This window comes from Chelmon rostratus, chromosome 18, assembly GCF_017976325.1.
Source record: "Chelmon rostratus isolate fCheRos1 chromosome 18, fCheRos1.pri, whole genome shotgun sequence".
Taxonomy (NCBI): Eukaryota; Metazoa; Chordata; class Actinopteri; order Chaetodontiformes; family Chaetodontidae; genus Chelmon; species Chelmon rostratus.
In genome coordinates this window covers 19,734,548-19,757,723 of record NC_055675.1, presented here as the reverse complement: position 1 = coordinate 19,757,723, position 23,176 = coordinate 19,734,548, and the positions used below count along the sequence as shown (strand labels likewise).

The following is a 23,176-nucleotide window of genomic DNA, read 5'->3' as shown; positions in this document are numbered from 1 at the left end:
TTTGTTTCAGTTCAGTTTACATCCGACAGATGTTTCACCACTGAAGCTGAGGCTGGTCACTTGTATGCGCATAAATAAGAATAAATCAATAAACAACATAATCCATGTTACTGTTCTGTGTATTTATACCTGTTGTTCGCTGCAGTGTGTTTAGTTTCTGTCAGCATGAATGAATCTGATGCTTCTCTCTGTGTCTGTCTCCCCCTGCTGCTCACTTTCCGTCACTGCAGCTCTCTGATGTTTCTTTGTCTTCAGCGTTTTCAGTGGATCTGATCAATTCAGCTGTAAAACAAAGACAAACCAGCAGGAGAAAAATAAAATAAAATAAACAAGAACAACTCTTCTCCCTCTGGAAAGAGTTAATATTAAGAATGATTGGTTACATATGCAGGAAGCTTCAGGACATAACTAATGATTATTTTCATTATCCAGTCATCTGCCAGTTATGTTTTCAATTAATTATTTTTCCCACTGAGATATTTCTTGGAAACAGATTTTCAACATTAAGCCATGACAAACACCAGCAATGTAAAATGTCAATGTCAAAGTGAAAGTGGTAACAAAAGAATCAACCTACACAAATGGGACTGCCACGGAAACAAGATTTCAAACTGAAGCAGTGAATCACTTACAGCCTCCACCAGCCGGTCAGGAGGGTCGAGGAGTCAGCAGTCGATGGGGGTATAAAACAGAGCTGTCAATGAAATAGGTTTTTCAACAATTGTGTCTTGGTCTTTTGCCCCCAAGGTGAACCTGGGTATTTCCTGTCCAAACTATAAATGAATTTTAAAAGATTAATTCATTGTTTAAAATGTCCAAAAACATACAAGAAAATTCCTGTCAATTTCTCACAATTGCTCAGTGTCATCTTTGTTTTGTCCAAAACCTAAAGAGGGCGTTAAAAATGATTCAAATGATGAATAGCAGTTATTAATTTGGACTTGTTTGCATTTATTAAACACCTGTGTACAATCTGGTACATTATTAGTAAAAAAAAAAAACAAACAAGAGCAGATTTTAGAGCAACTTTGAACACCAGTACTGCTGTAATATGGAGCACAATCCAATCAGAAAGCAGGACAGGCTTGGGTGGTGGACGTGGATGTCAGGGGCCAGCTGAAATCCAAACACACACCTGCTAATAGTACAGTATATTACCCTGCTAGCTCCCCACAGGCTAACAGTTAATGACTATTGTAAACGATGGGAGGCGTTAGCTCCCAGGTCGCTCAGTCGCCCCAATCACATTGGACTAATTTATGCAACTGAGTCGTGATATTTTTGTCATTTAACAGGAAGAAAATAGAGGAATTTTAGATATAAAAATACTCTAAAATGACATATTTAGCATGTAAAGGGAAATAAGTAAACATTTCAACACAGAGACACAAGATCAGGACTTGGAAAGTGTCTTTTTCATGTCATTGTGTCTTTGAGGCTCCAGCTGCTGCTGAAATCAAACTGTGACATCCACCTGAGACGGTGTCCATGTTAGCTTACTGTTTGTCCTCAGCCTCTGATTTGCAGTCAACTCATAGAACTTGAACAAGAGCTGATGTTAATTGAGGGGTATTCATCTCGTTTCTCCAGCCTCTTGTCTTCTCTGTGGCGTCCTGGGCTGATCTCTGGTCCTGGTCCTGGTCCGGGTCCGGGTCTTTTTGGGCATTTTGCTGCTGATGACTCGTCTCTCCACCCTCAGCACCTCCTCGTACAGGTACGCCGGCTTCACGTCCAGCAGGAAGCTGAAGAGCTGCAGCAGCCAGACGAACGTCCGAGGCAGCGTCGCCTCCACCTCCGAGTAATGACTGCTGCAGGTCCTGCAGAGAAGAAGAAGAAGAAATCAGGACATGAAGAGTCTCAACACCTGCAGGATCTCAAAGGTTGAGTGATGTTGAGGTAACAACACTGATGTATCAAAGATATCACTGATTTATGTTGATCTGTGTTACTTTTTGACTGAAAATAGCATTTTTATACATGTTGTTGTTAATTCAATTATAATAATGTTGATATTTCCACACAAAACAAAAAAAAAGATTAGAAATAATCAAATTCATCGTTCAGCCTGACTTTAAACACCACAAATGAGTCTGAGTCCAGGTTTCACCAGTTTAAATCTGTTTTTCCCATGCTGCTACCACTTACTGCCGACCTACCGGGGGTTGCAGGGTTTGAGTACTGGGTGCCAGTATGTGGCGTTTGAGGGAGTCAGGACGTTGTGTTTCAGGGTCACAAGCCCAGCCAGCTTTGTCTGGTGCAGACTGGGACCGTCCGCTCCATCCTCGTCCCCCCAGCAGAACCTGAAACTGGATGGCTCAACGCTCTCGACACCAGCCGGGCAAGAAGACAGCTTCTCAAAACAGATCTGCATCTGCTCTGCTATTCCTGAACAGACACAAACACAGCACTTGCTTTAGTTTCTGCAGAGGACCGGCACGTTTTAGTCCACTTACTAATAAGCATCTAGACTTTCATTCCTAGAGTTCCTGGTACATGTAGCTTTAAGTTAGCAGGCTAAAACGTAAAAAAAAATAAATATCAGTCAGTTTCTCAAAACATGTGAATGCATTACATGCAGCTGACTGGATATCTTCCACCGACTGTCAACAGACTGAGACAATTAATGAGTCAATAAGCTCACAGTGTAAGAATTTGTTCCAGCTTCTCTGTCTGAAAGAACTTTTTACAGTCTACATCCCCAGGAAGGAGGCAAAGCTACTGTGTGAGGTGAAAGGGGGAGATGTTTGCCCTGTGTTGACCAATGACACCTGCACCAGAAAAACAAAACAACAGGGAGGTGTTGCAGTTGTCTTGGGTTTGTCTCAGGGGGCACCACAGTATCAGATTCTTACTTTTCCTTTTTATCACAACAGATTTGTCTCTCTTGTTCATGTGAAGAGGTCGCTTTGCTTTCCACTGTTTCCTGCGGATGAGAGGGAGAGAAACAATAATCAATGGGCATTAATGATAAAAAATACTTTTTAAAGGTGAATGATTGTCAAACTCAATCACTCACAAGACAAACATCCCTGTAAAAAAGCTCCAAAACACCTTAATCACACACAAACAAACACACACACAAAACCTTAATATAATGATGGAAAATGCCTTAACACTATTTCAAAATAGTATGTCAATAGTATAATCATGGCATCCATACAGACATCCCTTTATTATAAACCCACTCCAGTTTATGAATTTAATGCCTCAAATTTCCTTCATTTCCTGTAACCCAGCAGAGTCCCCAGCACTAATTCAGGTATTTATGGATGCATACAACTCTGGGAATGTTAAAGGACTTATTAGCAAGTTATATCATGGCATCATTTCACTGAATAAGGACAATACAGACTATGTGAAACATCGATGGGAAAAGGAGTTGAACATCGTAATAACAGAGGACATGTGGCTTAAAACCCAGTCCTCTTCTACCAACTCCTGGATCTGGAGGGACTTCTGTTGGAAAAGTTTAATTCGTTTTTTTTATAACTCCCAAGCAGAAGTCTAAACAAACTGGAACACAACTGGCCTGCTGGAGAGACTGTGGAGAGACCGTGGCAGACCAGACTCATGTCTTCTGGTCCTGCCCTCCCATCCAGAATTTCTGGAGGGAAGTGGCTAGAATTATGTCAAAGGTTCTGGGTTTTGACATCGATGTATCATTTTCAACTCTTTATCTCGGAAATATTTCCCATGGACAGTTAAATAGAACAGATAATTACCTTTTCAAGGTTCTGCAGGCAGCAAGTAAGAAAGCCATTACGAGATGTTGGCTCCAGAAAAACGCCCCCACCAGTGATATCTTTGTTAATGTAGTAAAACAACTACATGTCCTTGAACAAATGGCATACTCAATCCGACTTCAAAAAGATCTGAAAAAAGGCAGTTGGACTGTTTATTTGGCCAATGAGTGACTCTGTTGTAAATGTGACAATGTTATGTGTCTTAAATGTATGTGATGCACACAAAGGATAATTTATCCTTTGGAGGTATTGACTATACCCCCGGACCCTGACTGTTTGTTCAGTTGTTATTTGCTTTATGGAAAAAATGAAAATACCAATAAATAAAGAGTTTCCAAAAAAAAAACATTTTAAAACTCACTCTCTCACTATTGTAACCATTGTAACTTCACTTTTTAATGCTCAAAAGCTGTGTAATCCTTTGAAATCTCAGACAATATTCAGCCAAATACTCCTGTGAACCACTAAACGTTTTCACAAAGAAAGTCGAGACGACGTGAAGAAATTCAGTGAATGACGTGTGAAGGCAGTTCGTATCTCACCTGGCGTCATTGTGGACGGCCCTCTGCTGAGCTCTGGTCAGGGCGGCCTGCAGCAGCTTGTACCACCTCCTCATGTTGAACATGTTTCCTGTCGCACAGAAGAAACTCAGTTTACATCATTTTTTCACTCGGCGCTACTGACAAACATAAAAAGACAAAAAAGGAGACGACAGTCAGATCAGCATGGAGGTGAAGAACTCACCTGTGTCGTCCTGGTCACCTATTTGATTGGATAAATCCCTAAAAGACACAAACCAAAGTGACTCTTCACATGTAGCCTGAAATCCAAATTCCTCCCCTCCTTCACTGAGTGGTTAAACCTTTCAGGAGGTCATTTCGTTTACCATTCAGTGTGGTCGTCCAGGCCGAAGATGAGCTTCATGGTGACGATGATGAGGGCAGCGGCCCGGACGTCGTAGTGTGGCAGGACGGGACGAGACAAGCGGTCGACCGTGTTGAGTGTTTGATCTGCCATACCGGCGCGCTCCATCAGCCTGCAGACCCAGAGGTGGAGCTCGTCTGGACAACAAGAGAGAACAGGAAAATAATCAATCCATCACAACTGTTGAGTTTAACTCAGTTTTAAAGGATTAATTTACAGTACTCACAGTGGCATCAGTAGTACTGTTAGTATTAATGGTGTTGTTACCGGGCAGGTTGACGTCGGTCAGGTAGCGCAGGCTGAGCAGAGCTGGGTGCAGCAGACTCTGGCGGCTGATTGGAGGAAAAGCAGGAAGCTGCAGAAACAGAACCAGATTCTTAGCCTCCTTATACACCGCCTGGTGGGACGGGACACTCTGTGGAAAAAAAAAAAAAATTCACACAATTTTAGCTTCACTTCAGTGCTGTTAGCTTTTCACTTACTGTGCAGTGTTTTATTTGACAGATTGTCTGTGTGTGTTCTGTGTATTATTCAGACTGAGTGCACAAGCTAAATGCTGTTCATCTCCACTGTGTTGACGGCAGAAATCTCAGAGACAGACTGGCCAGATAACACTCGATTTGGGTGAACTGACCCTTTAAATATGACTGATCACAGAAGTGACTCAGTATTAGGAGCTGATGGATTTCTGACCTCGACTCTGAAGATGAGAGCATCTTTGCCCTCAAGCTTCATCTCATCAGGAAGTTCCTCGTAGCTGTTCACATACGGGACGTGACCTTCATTCACCAACCTGAAACCAAACCCATCAACTAAATGTTCCAGGACTTGCATTGGAGAGCTTTGCATGGCATACTTCAATCTATTTTAAACAGTTTTCAGCCTTGTGCAGCAGGAATTCATTTAAAAACAGCTGATAATGTCTTTATTGAACATTGAAGTGTGTGTTGTTACCTGAGCAGGTCGCTGAGCGTCAGCGCCTCGCGGCTCCAGATCAGAGCGAGGTGGATCAGCGCCAAAGTCTTCTCCATGCTCATCAGACCGCGACTCTGTCTCATGCGCCTCGACAGGTAGCTGACGGCGTCCACTGAGCCTGAACACACTGACAGATCACAGGAGCTCCCTGTGGAGGAGAAGAGCTCCTGTTGAATGTTAGCAAATCACACTGGTTTTCATTTTAATCAATAAAACCAACACAGCTGCACATTTCCCCATGAAAATAGCATATAAAGTGGGTTTAAATAATATCAGAATTTCAACAAATAACACACATGTAATGCTAATTGCACAATAGACCTGCAGACATCATCGTGCAGTTCAGAGGAATTAGAGTGAACGAGTTTGTAAACATAAAGTCATACATGGTTCATTTCTTGTTTGGTTTCATATCACAGGAAACAAGACGTTGAAGTTTGTCACTCAGAAATTTCATAAAGCCGGCACAGTGTCCACTGAAGTCATCACACATTTAATCTGTTCTGTCTCACCAGCGTTTGATCCGGCGGTGCTGGGCGGGTTCGTCTCTACATCGGTGTCACTGGCAAACGTGATGGTCGACTCGGCTGCGCTGTCCGTGTCCGGGTCTCGGTCTGGACCTCCCTGAGACAGAGAGAGAGAGAGAGACACAGACAGGCTGGATTTAAACCCATCTAGAACACACCTTACATGACGATTACACAGGCCGAGCTGTGAATGCACTGACACAAAAAGCAAATAGAGAATTTAATACAATTATAAGAAAATTTTACAAAATAGACATACTTATTAGAATTTGGACTAAAATATCTGACAATAATCCAACCAATTGCCCTGTATGGTAGTGAAGGTCGGGATCCACTCAGTTATCAGGACTAGATGAGACCTACATGCCGAATTCTGTAGCTCCATATAAAACAGAAAAACACCAAGCAAAGCATGCAGGGAGGAACTTGTCCAATACTGTGTGCCTTTACTGGACTCTACTGTGTTTCCTGTCCATATTCTGTACATCGTCTCTCCAGCTGATCGCTTCACATCAGTTTCAGTCCAGTTCACTCGCTAAACTTTCATTCAATAATTTAAGATGATCAGCTTTATATTTCTTAATCGAGATGTTCAGTATTTACATCAAGTAGCTTGTAAAAAGTAAGATTGGTTGAATTTAGATGCTGCTATTTCTAACACAAACAGGGAACACTGTATATTTTTGTGCACTTTGTGAACTCACCACTTTAAACTTGGAGCTCCTCACTGGATCGTGGGTGTAGGCCTGTCGACTCTTCTGCAGGTAGAGTCTCCACAGCTGACATAAAACCTCATCCTGGACCAACACACTGAAATCAGTACAGCTTCTCATCAGGCAGTTTCTGCAGGCTTTCCTACTCTAACTTCGCCACCAGCGTTGATTAAAATCTTTAAAAACAGACCTTAAAGTGTGGATTGACACCCAGTTTGAGCAGAGCGTTGGCCTGGTTCCTCAGGATAAACTGGAAACCCTCACAGATCATCCACTCACGACCACGCACTGAAAAGATCATCCAAAACACCAAAACATTTTATTTAAAACAACAGACACAAAATATAAAAATCAACTTGGATTAAGTAGCAGAAATTCTGCTGCTGTCCATTTCTCCATCAGCTCACTTGAACGAATCATGCTTCTGTATATCTTCCGGTGGCTTAATTTAAAATAAGCTCCTTCAAAATTTGGATTAGAGCTAGTTATTATCTTAATATTCATTTGAACTATAAAATGTCACAAAATGTCAGTTTAACAGAGCTCATGGTGACGTCGAATATCTTGTTTTGCCCGCGATAATGAGTCATGGATGGATGGTGATGAGTCATTACTTGCAGCCCAACATTTCTTTTAATCACTTAACTTGAATAAATCTTTTCTTTTTCTGTCTGTTTTGAATATCTGAAGCCATCAGACTGATCTAAAACAAATCTCCTTTCAAAGTATGACAGAGTTTGATAGAAACATATTTTTAACCTAGTTTAGTTTGTGTTTTAAGACTTCAGAGGAGCGACAGAAACACCGACCGGGCCTCTTGGTTCTGGTCCCTCTGCTGATGTTGGAGATCCTGGAGGACCCGGGAGTGAAGGTGGAGTCCACCACCTCTCTGGTTCTCTGAGGACGTTTGGACACATTCACAGATTACAACAAGTTCCAATTCTCACAGATGTACAACGCTGCCACCTGTTGACACACAGCAGTGCTGCAGCCAGAGGGAAACTCAAGCAGCATATTCTCAGAACAGAGCAGTTTTAGAGATGAATATTTGTCGGGACTAAGTTTGAGCTTACAAACAGCTGCTGCTGGAAAGTGTGACCCTTTACCGTTCACATGAACCCATCAGATGTTTTCTGTAACAAGATCCATCAGATCAGCTGATGTGGTTGTTGTTGTCATTTACCTCGATGATGTTGTGGCAGGATCTGCAGTAGAAACGACCCTCGTCTGAAACGCCCCAATCCACCGCTGAACACTGAGCACAGGGCTCCCTGTACCCGGCCTCAACACACACACACACACACACACACACACACACACACACAGTCAATTTCAATCATTCAGGCAAAATGTCATGTGTTTCCTGTCAGCTAGAAAACTGTAAAACTACAGCAGACCTGCAAGAAGAGAAACATTTCAAACTTCTGTCATGTCAAGGAGGCGAGAAGAAAAACGAATACTAACTACTTTAATATTGAATTGAATACTAACACAACACATCAAGACTTCATGAATAAAATGAAAATGGACTCGATCCTTGCTTGATGGAAACTGCGAATAAAGCTTAAAAATGTCTTGAAAAGTTTTTTCTAAACTTAATAATTAGTTCGGCATACAAATTGCAGACTGTGTGACAACTTAACACCATTTAAACTGACTTTCAACAGTTAGCTGGGGTCCACAAAACTTACGTTAGAGTGATGGTCATGTGTCAAAATACGTTTTAGCTTGATGTATTAGAAAACATGCGCTGATTGTTAAATTGACTATTAATTCAGAAAAAATAATCTAATTGTGTCACATATTAGTTGCAATTTGTCTTATGAGCCAATTTCGACAATTTATTAAATGGAGTTTGGTATGGACCAACTAGCTAACTCCAAGTTCGCACTCGTTATTATATACAGGGACGTAACGTTATACTACCTACCAACTTTTTAGAAATATTTACAAAAATATGCAGCACAAATTACCGTATGCTCGTCGTCCATTTTCACTTAAAACAACCGTTTACTCTGGGATCTCCAAATTTTATTTTCGGACCGACCATAGACCCACATGTAGGCTTGTTTGGAATTCACTTCTTCTATCATTTCCGGTGGTTTGAATGTACTGCGGCACTCTCCTGCCACTCACAGTCCGAATTATGAACTACAAGTTATTCCACTGTATCTACTGCAGGAGGCAGTTACGCCTATCTGTAATTTGACAAATTAAATAGATGCATTATTTGTGTTATTTTTCTGACATAAAAAATTAACTTATCATTTTTTATAACATATTGCTAATAATAAGTTAACCTTTTTAAAATATTGTTTATTATCCTTAGTGTTATTACTGGGCACCATTATTACAGTGTATATTTTAAGCACATAACAGCATAATCCTTGTCTCGTTGTTTATGGCTTTTTAATTATATATTATCAATCTATCTATAAAAATAAAAGAGGTGTCAAAATAGCAGCACAAACACATTTCCTGTTGTCTGCACACAGTTATGAAGACAGGAAACGTGTCACCTCCACAGTTTAACACAATATGAAAGAAAATGAAATTACTCATACCTGTAGTGGAAGAAGTATGCAGACCATCTACTTAAGTACATGTAGTTAGTACACAGTGTAGAAATACTCTGCTACAATTAAATGTACTCTTGCATTCAAAATATACTTAAAGTACCTAGGTAGATAGATAGATAGATAGATAGATAGATAGATAGATAGATAGATAGATAGATTTTTTAACACACGCACACTCACTGTTGGATTCGAAAGTCTTCATGATTGGAATGATAATGTCATAGATTAAATGCTGTTGATTATATTTTGCATTATTGTGTATTATTAAAAGTGTAAGTATAACATGGAAATACTCAATCAAGACAAGTACCTCAAAGCTATACTTAATATACTCAAATATAATGATTCATCATAGGGTGTCAGTGTAGTGCCTCACTCTTATCATATTATTTATTGAAGGATAGCATACACTTTCTTTTGCTCTTTGCTCACCATCAGTGTTTTAGAGTTTTTCCGGTTGTATATCTCTTGTTGTAAAAGCGGATTTGGATGAGATCAGATGTTATAAATAGACCTGCCAGATGTCTCTCAGTTATTCTCTTACATAAGATGGACGACAGACATGCTTTGCTTTCACCTAATGTACTTTAATATTTGTTGTGCAACTTTAACTCCTTTTACAGACCACACTGTAGACGTGTCGTCAAAGAACAGATTTCTATGTTCTTGTACAGGAGCGTTTTGGATTCCAGCGTGTTTGTGAGGTTCGCGACAATACGAGCACAATACGGCGATAGATTTTCAAAATAAAGAAATCCATGCAAACTGGAAGTTACATTTTAAAACAACAGCATAATAAATACCAGCAATAAATCTTGAGTGTAAAACACTAAAATACAGCTGTACTCTTAGACTTCATGAGGGTTTGTTTCCACACCAGAATTTAGTTCCCCTATGACAATTGGGTCATTCATGGCAGCTCAAGTGTTTGTGTTGGGAGGCTTTGAATTTGTTATTTTTATTCAGTTATTAGTTTTGTGTTTCGTTGTTAAGGGGATTTGGACTCAATATTTAAAATGTTTATTTTTTTTTAGATATGTATTTATCAATCCAAAATCATTCTAGGCATGTATGTGTGTATGCATTTATTTATTTATATCCCCTGGAATAGTGAAGGTTTACTTTTTTTTTCTGGTTACTTTCTTCGTCAAAGATTGATTATTTCCTCACAGTTCTAAAACTCCATCTTTGTAGAGTAGAGGTATTACTTTTACTGTTTTATTTGCAAAATGTGACGCTTTTATTATGAAGACGTAAACTGTACTTCCGCTCTGCCTATCGCGGTTCCAGCTAGCTTGACTTTGCAGTTGTGTGTCTTCCTGGTTTTGCGGACTGGACGCGTTTTTCTGCTTGTTTCAAAACACAACAAAGACTTCGACTGGACGAGATTCACCCAACTTTCTGCAGAAATGTATTTGTAAACTCAAGTTTTTATCTTAAGTATTGTTAAAGTGTGAAATCCGATGCGTCGAGACTTTAAACTGAAACAAGCATCGACGACCTTTTTTCATTCAGTCCATCCTGTGGATTAAATACCCATCAGTCAAATCAAACATGAGACAAGCAGTCACATTTTTAACAGCTTTTATCGTTTTAACGGAGGCCGCCATTTCTCCGCCTGCAGATACAGAAGAGGAGCCGCACAGTAAGTATATATAACACTTTTTAATCAAGTTAGTTTGGATAAATGTCTGGGTTGGTGCTAGCTAAAGCAACAAGCCTGACTTCACTCCGCAGTCAAAGTTAATGTAAAATATATGGAAGCTCAAACGCGCCAGAATGAAATCCAAAAGTCCAGTAAAAAGTTAGGAATGATAGAAATAAAAAAAAAACTCAAATTGGGTCACAAGCAAGGCAAAATTTAGGATTAGGATTTTCTAAGTCATAATCACATGTCAAGATGTGATAGTAAACCATAATTATGCAATAATCGTGTGATAGTGAGTCATATTCATTCATACCTATGTAATAACATCTCAGAAGCCTATTAAGACCATAGTGTATAAATAAAACATAGTCAAAATCTAATTACTTTGACTTAATAGAGCATCTATTTAGTCAAAATAATGAGATTTTGAATCCAAACAGTCATTATTTTGAAATATAGAGTTCCAATTCTTATATCCCAAGGCTTAACGTCTTAGTAGTAGTTACCGCTTACATTCTGTGTTACTTACTACTAATTTACTATCTCATATCTCATTCTTTGTAAAAAATAATAATAATAATAATAATTGAAAGAAAGAAATAAAGTCAAACTATAGAGATACTAGCTCACGTCATACTATCTCAAAATTATGAGAAAGTGAGTTTTTAAGTCATAATTATGAGGAATTAAGATACTGACACCTGATAGTAAAATTACTACTTCCCAGCTCATATTTCATACTATGTCAGAATTAGGCAGTGTTAAGTGAAGAGTTTGCAAAATTATGAGCAAGGAACATATGAGATAGTCAAGACTTTTAAAAATTTCAAGAGTCACAATTTTGACTCACTAACTCAAGTGTTACTTGCTACTGTATCTCATGTCTTTACCTCAAAAATAAGAAGATAGTAAATCAAGATTATGAAGTATGTAACATAAATTTTCAAATGAAAGTGTTGAGTCTAAATTAATATAGTCTGATTCTAATTAGAAATTAGAAAAGAGGAGATATTATGAAAAAATGCATTTTAAAGCATAATTCTGACATAACTCAAAATGATGAGATAAGTGAAAAGTAGGGATATTAATTCAATCGGATTCAACTTCATGACTTCAGTCCCTCTGGATGTAAACTACAAAGAGGGCGACAAGTATTAAATGATAAATTATCAGCATGTTAAGTAACTTTTGCTACTGTGGCTGTGACGCTCCTGACAGATTATTTACATCCAGTCATCAATATTTTGATTGGTCAGGATCTAGCATGTAGTCTGGCCAAATGTCTGAGCCAATCACAGCATGACTTTATGACTCTGTTCCCTCTGCAGCGTCTCTCAGGTCCATGCTGGATGACTTTGACGTGCTGCCTTTGTCCAGCCTGCAGACTCACTCTGTTCGCCGACGTGACGTCCAAACTCAAACACATGTGGAGAAACTGCTCAGTTTTGACGCCCTGCAGAGGTCAGAGTCCATTTTCACACAGTTTTCATACAGTTTGGTGACTCAGGGAAACTCCAGAAGGCAACAGTGTGTATTTGTATGTTTGTGTAGGCAGTTCAGACTGTACCTGAGAACCAATGACGAGTTGTTCACAGAGGACTTCAGAGCAGTGATTGTAGACGAGGACGGACGAGAGCGAAGCTTCTCGGTCAACAGACACAACTACTTCACAGGACACGTCATAGGTAACAATCAGCAGGAAACCCAAAGAGCTTCAAACAGAACATGACAAGCAAAATAGTTCATTTATGTTTTGGTTTCTCTATTTCAGGGGAGGAAAACTCTCGCGTTCAGGCTCATATAGACGACCACGAGTTCTCAGCTCACATCCTGACTGATGAGGCTGAGTACAACATTGAGGTAAAACATACGCAAAGGAGAAGGAGACTTTTCATGAATACAACATTTTGACCTGCAAAGTTTGGCAAAAAAAATGAAAAAAAAAAAAAAAAAAAAAAAAAACAGGCTGAAGGTACACATGACAGATCCACCTACACTCTGAGGGTTTGCAGAATATGCATGAGCATAATCAGTATTGGCCAGACCTCCAACAAATGAAAGAGGGAATAAAGTAAATTACATTTTGTAATTCCTGGTATTTTTAAAAACATTTTTCCATAAAACACCAAAAAAAGTTGTTTCAGTTACTGATTCAGTGCTAATGTTCCTCAGGCTGCGCTCATTGCCAGTATAAACACTGATCATTATATACAATATGTAATGATCAATTAAACCAGACTAAGAGTCTAAAGACATGCTAGCAGCTCTGTGCTGCTCTGTGTTCTTTAAGCTAAATATTAACATCAACATTTGATCTTTAGAAAACTGATCGGGTCAGGGTTCGCTTCTTGTCATAGGGTTCTGCTTTTTCAATATGAGGATTTTCTGCTTGATGAAAAGTCAGAGGATCAATAAGTTTTCACAGTTCATCCTGAGTGGAACATGCACATTAGAACTGACCAACTGACAGATGTCTGATCTGTCTTCTTCCCTCCATTGTGTTCAGCCTCTGTGGAGGTTCACGTCGGCGCCCCCTGATGGTCGTCTGCTGATCTACCGCTCAGAGGACATCAGGAACCTCAGCCGGCTGCACCAGCCCTCAGTCTGTGGCTACGTGACCTCTGACCCCAGCCACCTCCTCCCTGACATCGTTAAAACGGCCGTGTTGGAGGAGCAAGAGGAGGAAGGTCAGTATATCCTAACACTGAACTCTGAGAAGTGGCTGTGTTGAGTTGTAGCTATCAGTACTGGTCTGTGCTAACCTGGTGACAAATACAGTGCATTTCCTGTTGCTGCTTGACAAAAAAAAACTCTACTCAATTCACCTGTAGAGCACTTTTAATATAAAATCAAGAGCTTTTAATATGAAATTAAGAGCTTTTAAAGTGAGAAACAGCTTTTAACTCACTGACTTAAATAATTCTAAACTACTGTGACTGTAACACAACACTTCGTGCAGTTGTTTCAAAGGAAAAGCTGTTTACTGTACTTTGCTGCTGTAAAGACTTTTATTTTGAAGCAGCTGCAGGAAGTGTTGAGTTTATATAAACAGCACACTAGCATAAAAACATTGCTATGGCAGTGAATTAAGGAAGCATTTCTGGTCACTTCAGCAGAAACAAATCTAAATCTTTCTTTTACATCTTGATATCGTGATGTTTGAATTAATTTATCAGTTCATTGTGTTTGTTATGTTTTTTACTGACTGGGTCTTATATGTCTGTATCCGGTCAGAGTCTGTGTTGAGAGGGAAACGTCAGGTACACGATCACCTGAAGAACACCTGTCCTCTGCTGCTGGTGGCCGACCATCGCTTCTTCAAACACATGGGCCGAGAAGAGGAGAGCACCACCCTCAACTACCTGGTCAGCACACAGTCCACACTTATAATTTCACCACCGTCGCCTCCACGTTCACCACCCTGACTGTGTTTTCAGATCGAACTGATTGATCGTGTGGACGACATCTACAGAAACACGTCGTGGGACGATGAGTTTATAGGTTACGGCGTTCAGATCCAACAGGTGAGGAGCATGATGGGACAGGAAGCTGAAACACGCAGACACATTTAGACTATGCGCGACACTGAAATGTTGAACTGCGTGTCTCATGTCAGATCATCATAGAGAAGAGTCCGACCCCCGTAGCTCCAGGAAAAAGTCACTTCAACATGAGAGGAAGTCCAGTGGAGGGAAGAGACGTCTGGGACGTCAAAAAGCTGCTGGAGGTAACACGTGACAGATGGACGAGCTTTAAAATGGCAGGAGCTGTGAATTTAATTCTAAAGCAGCTCAACTTTCAAACACGTTTGATCATAATCTAAAGCTTATAACCTTAAAAACATTCTCCAGGATTCAGCAGCAGCTCAAGCAGAGCTGTTGACAACACTCGTCGACAGTTTCACGTCAGATATTGTCCTAAGCTCTATGATTTGACAAGAAGAAATAAAGAATATTGTCAGACTTACTGTATCTTTTAAACCCTGAACGTCTCCTCTGAGATCTGTTCTGTGTCCCTGCAGCAGTTCAGTGTTGACATCGCAGAGAAAGCCTCCAACGTCTGCCTCGCTCACCTCTTCACCTACCAGGACTTTGATGAAGGCACTCTGGGTCTGGCCTACGTCGCCCCGTCCAAACTCGACATCCCTGGAGGTCTCTGCTCCAAAGGTAAAGTCCTGCTGCCTCATCACAGGCCCTAAATTTCCTTCAAACATCAGGTACAGTTTAAAAGAATGATTCTGGTGTTTTTGCTCTCAAGCCTGTCCTTCATCTTCAAACGAACAAAGAGCAATCTACCTCAACACAGGCCTCACCAGCACTAAGAACTATGGGAAAACCATCCTGACTAAGGTGGGTGGGTCTTCTGAAACTGTTCACACAGTGACATTTAGTTGGCATTCACAGTTTACTGAGCTCAAATCATTTCCTTATTGTTTATTCACCCCAAACAGCAGGAATACTGTACATTAGCCATTAGCTTGTAAGCAACGGCGTGCACTGAGGATGTGTGTAGCTGTTTGTGTTTAGTGCAACAATATAACCACAAGTGGAACAGCATCACATTAGGTGTGCATTGCACCAGGAGACCCGGTGTCTCACCAAGATTTCAGTTGCATTTCTTAAGTGTGCAAATGTCAAACTACCAACAATCAGACCTACAGCAGCCCTGTGTGAAATAGTGATGGGTGATATGTCCAAATTGTTCTATCACAGTATATTTACTTTAATATCACAGTTGATGTTTTCATTTTGAGGCGGTGTTTGATAAAAGCAGCTCATTTAAAGTTTGTCATGTGGATGGAAGAACTTGGTTGGACATGTTATAGTGAGGTTGCTCTTCTCTCAGCTCCTCTCAGAGATAATGATCAGTTCGGTGTCGTCTCCACAGGAAGCAGACCTGGTGACGACTCACGAGCTCGGTCATAACTTCGGAGCAGAGCACGACCCCGACAACATCCCGTACTGCGCCCCGCGGGAGGACCAGGGAGGGAAATACGTCATGTACCCCATCGCTGTGAGCGGTGACCACGTCAACAACAAGGTGGAGGCTCTTTTCTCGTTGATGCTCAGAGGTTTTACAGGTTAAGTCCTGTTTTATTTTGAACAGAATGATAAATTAGGTGCCTCCTGTTTGTCCAGCTGTTCTCTAACTGCAGCAAGCGCTCCATAGTGAAGCGTCTGAGGTCGAAGGCGCCGTCCTGCTTCAAGCAGAGGAACATCAACGTGTGCGGTAACTCTCGGGTGGAGCAGGGCGAGGAGTGTGACCCAGGACTGCTGCACATCAACTCAGACCGCTGCTGCACCACCGACTGCAGGCTGAGAGCTGGAGCTCAGTGCAGGTTAGAGACGCTACAAACCATCCAGCTGCTGCAGCTCTGCTCACAGTAAACATCTGCTGGGAACACATTTGGACAGCTGTTTAGCAGCAGGATTCATCCACCCAACAGTCTCTCTCTGTTTGCAGTGACAGGAACAGCGCCTGCTGTAAAAATTGCAGGTTCGAGTCTGAAGGTGAAGTCTGCCAGGAGCCCATCGATGCCACCTGTAAAGGACACTCATACTGCACAGGTCAGCTCACGGGTCAAAGGTCATGGGTTTGTCCTTATTACACGTTGTCTAGAGGCTTGGAGTGACAGACTGACCTGCCGCGTCTGTGTTGGCAGGAAACAGCAGCGAGTGTCCTCCCCCAGAAAACGCTCCAAATAAAACCGTGTGTCTGGACAGCGGCGAGTGTCTGAACGGGGAGTGTATTCCTTTCTGCCAGGCCGTCTTAAAGCTGCAGCCCTGCGCCTGCAACGGTACGATGCTTCACCCGCTAACCAGAGTTCAACCTTTAAATTCTCTGAAACTATGACTCTTTGTTTCAGACACAACAACACACACACACACACACACAGCCACACACTTAGAGGCAGACAATCACTTGTTTATATAGGCAGAATGTCAGGTTATATGTGTCGGGGGAATAACATGAACAGTTTTCCTTTAGAAACATTCCTGAGTTGTGCACCAGATGAACATTTCTTATTCAGTATATTATAGACAACACTCACTCTGCATTGACAGGAGAGCTTAACAGGAAAACACTGAGTAACACTGAGCTGCTGCACCACACAATAAATATTTAGCCCAGACAATAATTGTTAATACAGCTGACAGCTGAATTATCAAAGGAACATGCAGCTACTCACCCTATTTTTAATGACTGGAACATTAGCAGCACTGTGATAACATTACATCGCAGTCCAGTCCTGTTCAGCTGCTCCACAGTCAAACAATGACAAACCAGTTTATGACTTGGACAGATTTGCAAAAAACAAATTTTGGTCTGACTAATGCAGGAGCATTCAACTCAGAAGTGTAATCCAAACACATTCATGTGGGCGGCAGAGAAGAAATAGATTTGATGATGAAACAAACCTTAAAGTACATAATTAATCTAATAATATATTTATATTTATATACTATAAATAAATAGGTAAAACAAACAGGTAAAGTTCACAGAATCCTGCAGAAATCACATTCTGTTAAAACACTTTGTGCCAATCAAGAAGACATTTTTGGGAGGTTTATGATTAGAACTGATGAATGACAATTAGCTTTTAATCCAATATGAAATAATGTACAGAATCTGCTGTACAAGAGATAAAGTTAACATCAGACTGTCTTGAAAGTGGATTTTACAGAGTCATTCATCAAGGCTTTTTGGGATTGTTGCCAAAATTCAGAAGATTAGAGCATTTATCAAAGATTTTAGGGGTGAAATTTAATTTCCCTCCATTCATTCATGAATATGAAGATATATTACAGGATACAGTGAGGTGGAGTCTGTGGAGTTTTGCTTATTATTTCTCCACTACTACACGATTATTATATGAAAATGGAAAAGACAACAGCTGTAAGACTGAACAAATGAACTCTATCTGGTGTCAGATGGGGAGAATTAATAGAAGTTAAGAGAAGATACAAACATGGACCTTACCTGAAAACCTGGTTGGACTGTATGATGCTGATGAAGTGTTCAGGATCTGAAGATAAAAGGTGGCTGCACTCGATAGGGATGAACTGCATCGGTTGAGGTTGAGCTGGTTTGTTTTACATGTGAAGTGTCTTCATCTGTGTCTGCCCTCTTTGTAGAAACCAACTCATCGTGCAAAGTCTGCTGCCGGAGCAGCGGCGGCGTCTGCGCCCCCTACCAGGACGCAGCAGGCAGCTTCCTGTTCCTGCGTAAAGGCAAACCCTGCACTGTGGGCTTCTGCGACGGAGCGGTAAGTTTCATCGACGCTTCGCTTCTCCCGCTATCCGACGCACAGACGTGAAGCTGGACATTCAGCGTTCGGGTGGATGTTGTCTCTGCAGGGGAAGTGTATGAAGCAGGTTCAGGACGTGGTGGAGCGTCTGTGGGACTTCATCGACAAACTGGACATCAACACGTTTGGGAAGTTTCTGGCCGATAACATCGTGGGTTCAGTGGTGGCTTTCTCTCTGCTGTTCTGGGTCCCCTTCAGCATCCTGGTCCACTGCGTGGTGGGTCTTTGCACATTGTTTTATTGTTACACACATCGCAGTCATCAGATCCCATCAGTCATTTTTTTATATGATGGAGCTGCTTGGTGCCAAGTCCGAGTCAAAAGACGTCTTTCAGGAGGTCTTTCAGGTCTGGATGCTGGTCTGGACTTTACTTCATCCTCACTAGTTGAGTTGGGGGCCTTTTGATAAGCCTTGCAAAGTGCAAAGATACATTAAATTCCTAGAGTTTTAAAGGGAGTCTGGTCTGATTCATGAAGCTGCGTCTCGTTAATCCTCTCAGGCGTTTGTTGATCAAACATTATGAAATATGCTAACTGAGCTAAAACACAGTATTTGTTAACGCTGACATCCAGTTTCTGTTATTTAAGTTTTCAGTAATTTTATATTTGACTCACATCATTTAATGTTTTAAATGCAGAGCAGATGAGTTCAGTCTGACATTTCCTGTTTAATCAATGATCAACATTTGCTTTGTGAAACAGATCGAGTGAGTTCAGTTCAGGGGTTCATTCTCGATTGTCAGATTTCTGTGAGCACTAATGTTAATATCTGATGTCAGCGATGGCTGTTAATCAATGCGATTCTTCATTGTTAATACAGTTTTAGGATGTTTTCACCCTCTTCATCTATTTGTACTTTCAGGACAAGAAGCTGGATCAACAATATGAACAGACCACCAAGTCTCTGTTCTTCCCCAGTGTAAGTACATATTATATTAACAAAAGGATTAATTGATTAATTATTTCAGAATGAAAATAATCGTGAAGTTGACTAAATCAGCAATCAGCAACAAGTTTTAAATCTCCACAGGTTCTTTTTTTTAAGCTCTACTTAATGGAGTAAAACATATAAACCAGCAGTTTCTACTTTAATTGTGGCTCATACAAACTGTGACTGTTATTTTTCCCAGAATGCCGAGCTCCTGAGCAGCCTGGAGTCTGCATCTGTTCGGATCTTCAAACCTCCAAGCTTTCCCACCACCAACAATCCCGCTGGGCTGCGTTTCCAGCCGTCCGGCCCCCAGCAGACCAGCACCCCTCCGGTCTCCATCTCTGGCCCCAGCCCCAATCCGGCCCCCGGTGCCGGTCAACCCCCTCTGGACAGCCCCCGCATGGCCACCATCCAGGAGGACCCCAGCCTCGACTCGCACCTGGACGAGGAGGCCCTGGAGGAGGCGTTCGGGCGGCCGGCGGGTTCGGCTCAGCGCTCCTTCGAGGACCTGACGGAGAAAAGTGTGACGAGTCGCAGCGGGAAGGCGATGCTGCTCAGACTGCAGAGACAACATCAGATCGACACCAAGGAGACGCAGTGCTGAGAGGACACACCTGTCTACACCCGTCCACACCTGCAGACACCAGGCAGGTGGAGCTACTGCTCAGATTTCAGGTTATTGTATGTCCTCAAGAGTTTATGGAGAACAGATCAGAGGTCGATTTCAGGAATATACAAATGCAAAAATAATATTATAATAATATTTTTTGATTTATTTTTCGAATACGCCATCAATATTTTGAGATCCCTGACCGTCCTTAGAATAAAGAATACATTCAATTATTTTTCTAACATGTAGACTCATTAATACCAGACCTCTTCTCCTTATTGATGAGAATGTGCAGGCATCAAAAACATTAGAAGAACTTGACATACTGTTGGACCTAAAGGTGATGCAGGTGAAGAGGAGCAGTTCAACTCATTATCAGATTTGTAGTTAATTAAGCTCAAACATTAGTCAGCAGTCGTTTTTGGCGTGTTTATAACAATTAGCTATTAGCATAACAAGCTCTGTATCTCTGTTCTGCGTTGTCGGACTCAACTATTGGCTGAAATTAATTATTGAAAAATTATTTAATATTCATATTTATGGCCAATAATGTATGTGCCATAGATCTATTACGCATCCTTAAATCACGTGTCTGTCCTCATCACGGCTTCATCGTTAAATTACAATTAATAATGAACTTTTGTCTCATGGAGACTCCACAGTTCGTAACACAGCCTGTAGTCTTCTCTAAGCAGTTTACCTGAAGCTGTTGCTGTTAGGACTGCGTATCAGTACTGCATCAGTACCTCAGTACTTTAGGCTGTAGCAACAGATTTGCTTCCTGATGTTCACACTGTCAGTCACTGTACGTTGCCTTTCTGATGGCAGTAATCATCATTTATATTTTACAGACAACAAATGTTGAACCTTCAGGTATATTCAGGTGTTGAAATTAAAAGCTTTATGAATATTTAAAGGCCACTAGAGCTGCAATTTTACAGCGACTTTTCATTCAAAAAATGAAAACGATTTGATGGCTTCAGCTCCTTAAATACATGGTCATTTGCTGCTTTTTCTCCACTTAGTTATTCTAAATATAGTTGTAGTTCATTATTTATCTTTGTGTTTTGGACTGTTGAACGGACAAGACATTTAAAGACGGCCTTGGGCTTCAGGCATTTTTCATTGTTTTACAGAAGTAAGATTTAGAAAATAACTGTCAGATTTATTGGTTGTGAAAATGTTTAGTTGTAAAGGCCAAACTGCACTGAAAGTCAGTGACGCGTGTTTGTAAATGCACCAGCTGTTTTACGTCAAACTGACTTGATGCACTGTCTCTGAACTCATCTCCATTTTGGAAAAACAGAAACCAAAAACCCAGCCGGTTTAGATTAATGCTGCTGTAAACAACCTGTTTGCATTTGTAGCATACAAACAAATGGCTGATTATCCAGTTTCATAAAATCTAAACAATCTAGAGGGAGTTTGGTTGGAAAACCACAAATAGTCATTCCTCACATGCTCATGTGATAAGATTACAGTATTTTGGGAGGATATGCAGTAAGTTGGGAGATCAGCGAGGACAATCAGATAACAGAAGAAGTGATTAGAAGTGACTAATTTTTTAAAAGGTCATAATTAAAAACTGGTATAAAATTGCACACCTGAGCTGAGTAATGGGGGGGCAGAGGGGGATATTTAGTCTGCCGTCCCGGTTTGCCCCTCAAACACACTGTTTCTGTTCTAAGACTCAGCATCAACCGTTTTAATTCAGAGGGTCTCACTGGGAATTGAACCCCAAATCCCGACAGTGTTAGTGCCTTGCTCAAAACCTAGTCAGCTACTCAAGACTCTTTATATAATACACACATTCGTGCTGCAAATAATATTCATATCTAGCCTGGTGGTATATTTCTCTTAAATCCAGTTTGTGTATAAAATATGTGTTTAAAGCACTCTATGGAAGTCCATTCCTGCCAAGTGAAGTCAACGCTCCAAATACTCCGTTACAAGTACAGGTCCTGCTTTTAAAATTCTACTTAGGTAAAACAACAGAAGTATTATCAGCTAAGTGTACTTTAAGTATTAAAAGTGAAAGAACTGTAGAATGGCCCATTGCATTAGAATTTCACAGCTGATCATGTTTTGTATGAAAAATCAAAATTGTTAAAGAAATGCAGTAAAAAAAGTAGGATTTTTTAGAAATTGAGAGGGGTACATGTAAAAAGTAGCAAAATGGAATAATAATAAAAAGTATAAGTACCTCAAAATCTGTACTAGAGTAAATGCATTCAGTTATTTTCTATCAATTACTACGAGTGTTCTCAACATTTTATCCTTTTGTTTCTTTTCCTGGCTGATTTGGGCTTCCATATTTTTTTTAATATTTGTATGATGTAAGTTTGTAGTAAAACAATTTATTGCTTTTAGACAAGTGTAATTTTTGTTATGATGAACGCCAGAGTGAAATGTTTAACCTCAGTGAGAAAACTGAGGTATTTTCAGGTTTCACATCAACTTGTGTCACTGGGAGAACACTCTGCGGTACCACTGTTTTTATCAAGTGTCAGTTTTTTTGTGTCTTGTGTCATTTTATTTTTGAACTGTTGTTCAAAACCTTTGAATCTTTTAAGTGACAATCAGTCAGAACTCTGTGTGCCTTCTCTTCCTCTGTGGTATTAAAATGCACTACAGTCAGTATTTTTAATATTGTTTATTAGAGATATGTGTTGAGTGTGTGCACTTCTGTTGACTGTGATGTTTGTGGCTGTATGTTGTTCTATGCAGATGATCATGTGCCATATTCTGTCTTACGTTCACACTGTGTTAAGGTCACTACAGATTAATATTACAGTATTAATCCATTTTAATGTCTGAGTTGAATGTGTTTACTTTATGTCCATATGTTTTTCATGTCACTGTGTTTACCTGTCAGTCAGTCTGCTGTTTCAAAGTGAAATGTTTAACTGACTGTATTCATGTGATCAAACTCTGCCACTGAACGCTGATGAGAAATAAATCTATTCTTGAATAATTCACGTCCTGTGAGATGCTTCATCATCTGGTGTCATCAGTGTGGAAGAAACTATGATACTATGAGAAACTATGGTGTTTTTTTTTTTCAGAGGGGTTGACATCGATGTTAGCCTTGCAGAGCTCTTCATCTCGTCTAAAAAGATTCTCGTTACTTTGTCACAACAGGCCCAACTAAAAGTCCACTTACTAGCTTTGCAGAGCTTTCAAACATTATACCAGAGAACAGTTTGATCAGTTGATC

At 40.5% G+C, this 23,176-nt stretch overlaps 2 protein-coding genes across 3 annotated transcripts; one reads left to right on the top strand and one right to left on the bottom strand.

Moving 5' to 3' along the window:
- Positions 1-1,015: 1,015 nt before the first annotated feature.
- taf1b (TATA box binding protein (Tbp)-associated factor, RNA polymerase I, B) lies at positions 1,016-8,963 on the bottom strand. 2 transcript variants are annotated; one of them, XM_041958819.1, is made up of 15 exons: positions 8,856-8,963; positions 8,066-8,164; positions 7,692-7,779; positions 7,073-7,170; positions 6,874-6,966; positions 6,155-6,266; positions 5,622-5,790; positions 5,361-5,460; positions 4,935-5,082; positions 4,630-4,804; positions 4,488-4,525; positions 4,286-4,373; positions 2,853-2,923; positions 2,157-2,385; positions 1,016-1,817 (listed from the first exon to the last, which is right to left on the bottom strand). In XM_041958819.1, the coding sequence occupies exons 1-15, from the start codon at positions 8,871-8,873 to the stop codon at positions 1,574-1,576; spliced, it is 1,770 nt and encodes a 589-aa protein (XP_041814753.1). In that variant the 5' UTR covers positions 8,874-8,963; the 3' UTR covers positions 1,016-1,573. The 2 variants fall into 2 exon arrangements, with proteins under 2 accessions (XP_041814753.1, XP_041814754.1); XM_041958820.1 differs by having other exon boundaries at positions 4,935-5,022.
- Positions 8,964-10,782: 1,819 nt separating this feature from the next.
- LOC121622188 (disintegrin and metalloproteinase domain-containing protein 17-like) lies at positions 10,783-22,933 on the top strand. Its single transcript, XM_041959076.1, has 18 exons — positions 10,783-11,106; positions 12,438-12,570; positions 12,661-12,794; positions 12,881-12,969; positions 13,616-13,796; positions 14,344-14,474; positions 14,547-14,633; positions 14,726-14,836; positions 15,131-15,275; positions 15,367-15,458; positions 15,997-16,149; positions 16,248-16,447; positions 16,573-16,676; positions 16,772-16,906; positions 18,246-18,376; positions 18,468-18,635; positions 19,281-19,337; positions 19,549-22,933. The coding sequence occupies exons 1-18, from the start codon at positions 11,016-11,018 to the stop codon at positions 19,951-19,953; spliced, it is 2,547 nt and encodes an 848-aa protein (XP_041815010.1). The 5' UTR covers positions 10,783-11,015; the 3' UTR covers positions 19,954-22,933.
- The last annotated feature ends 243 nt before the right edge of the window (positions 22,934-23,176 follow it).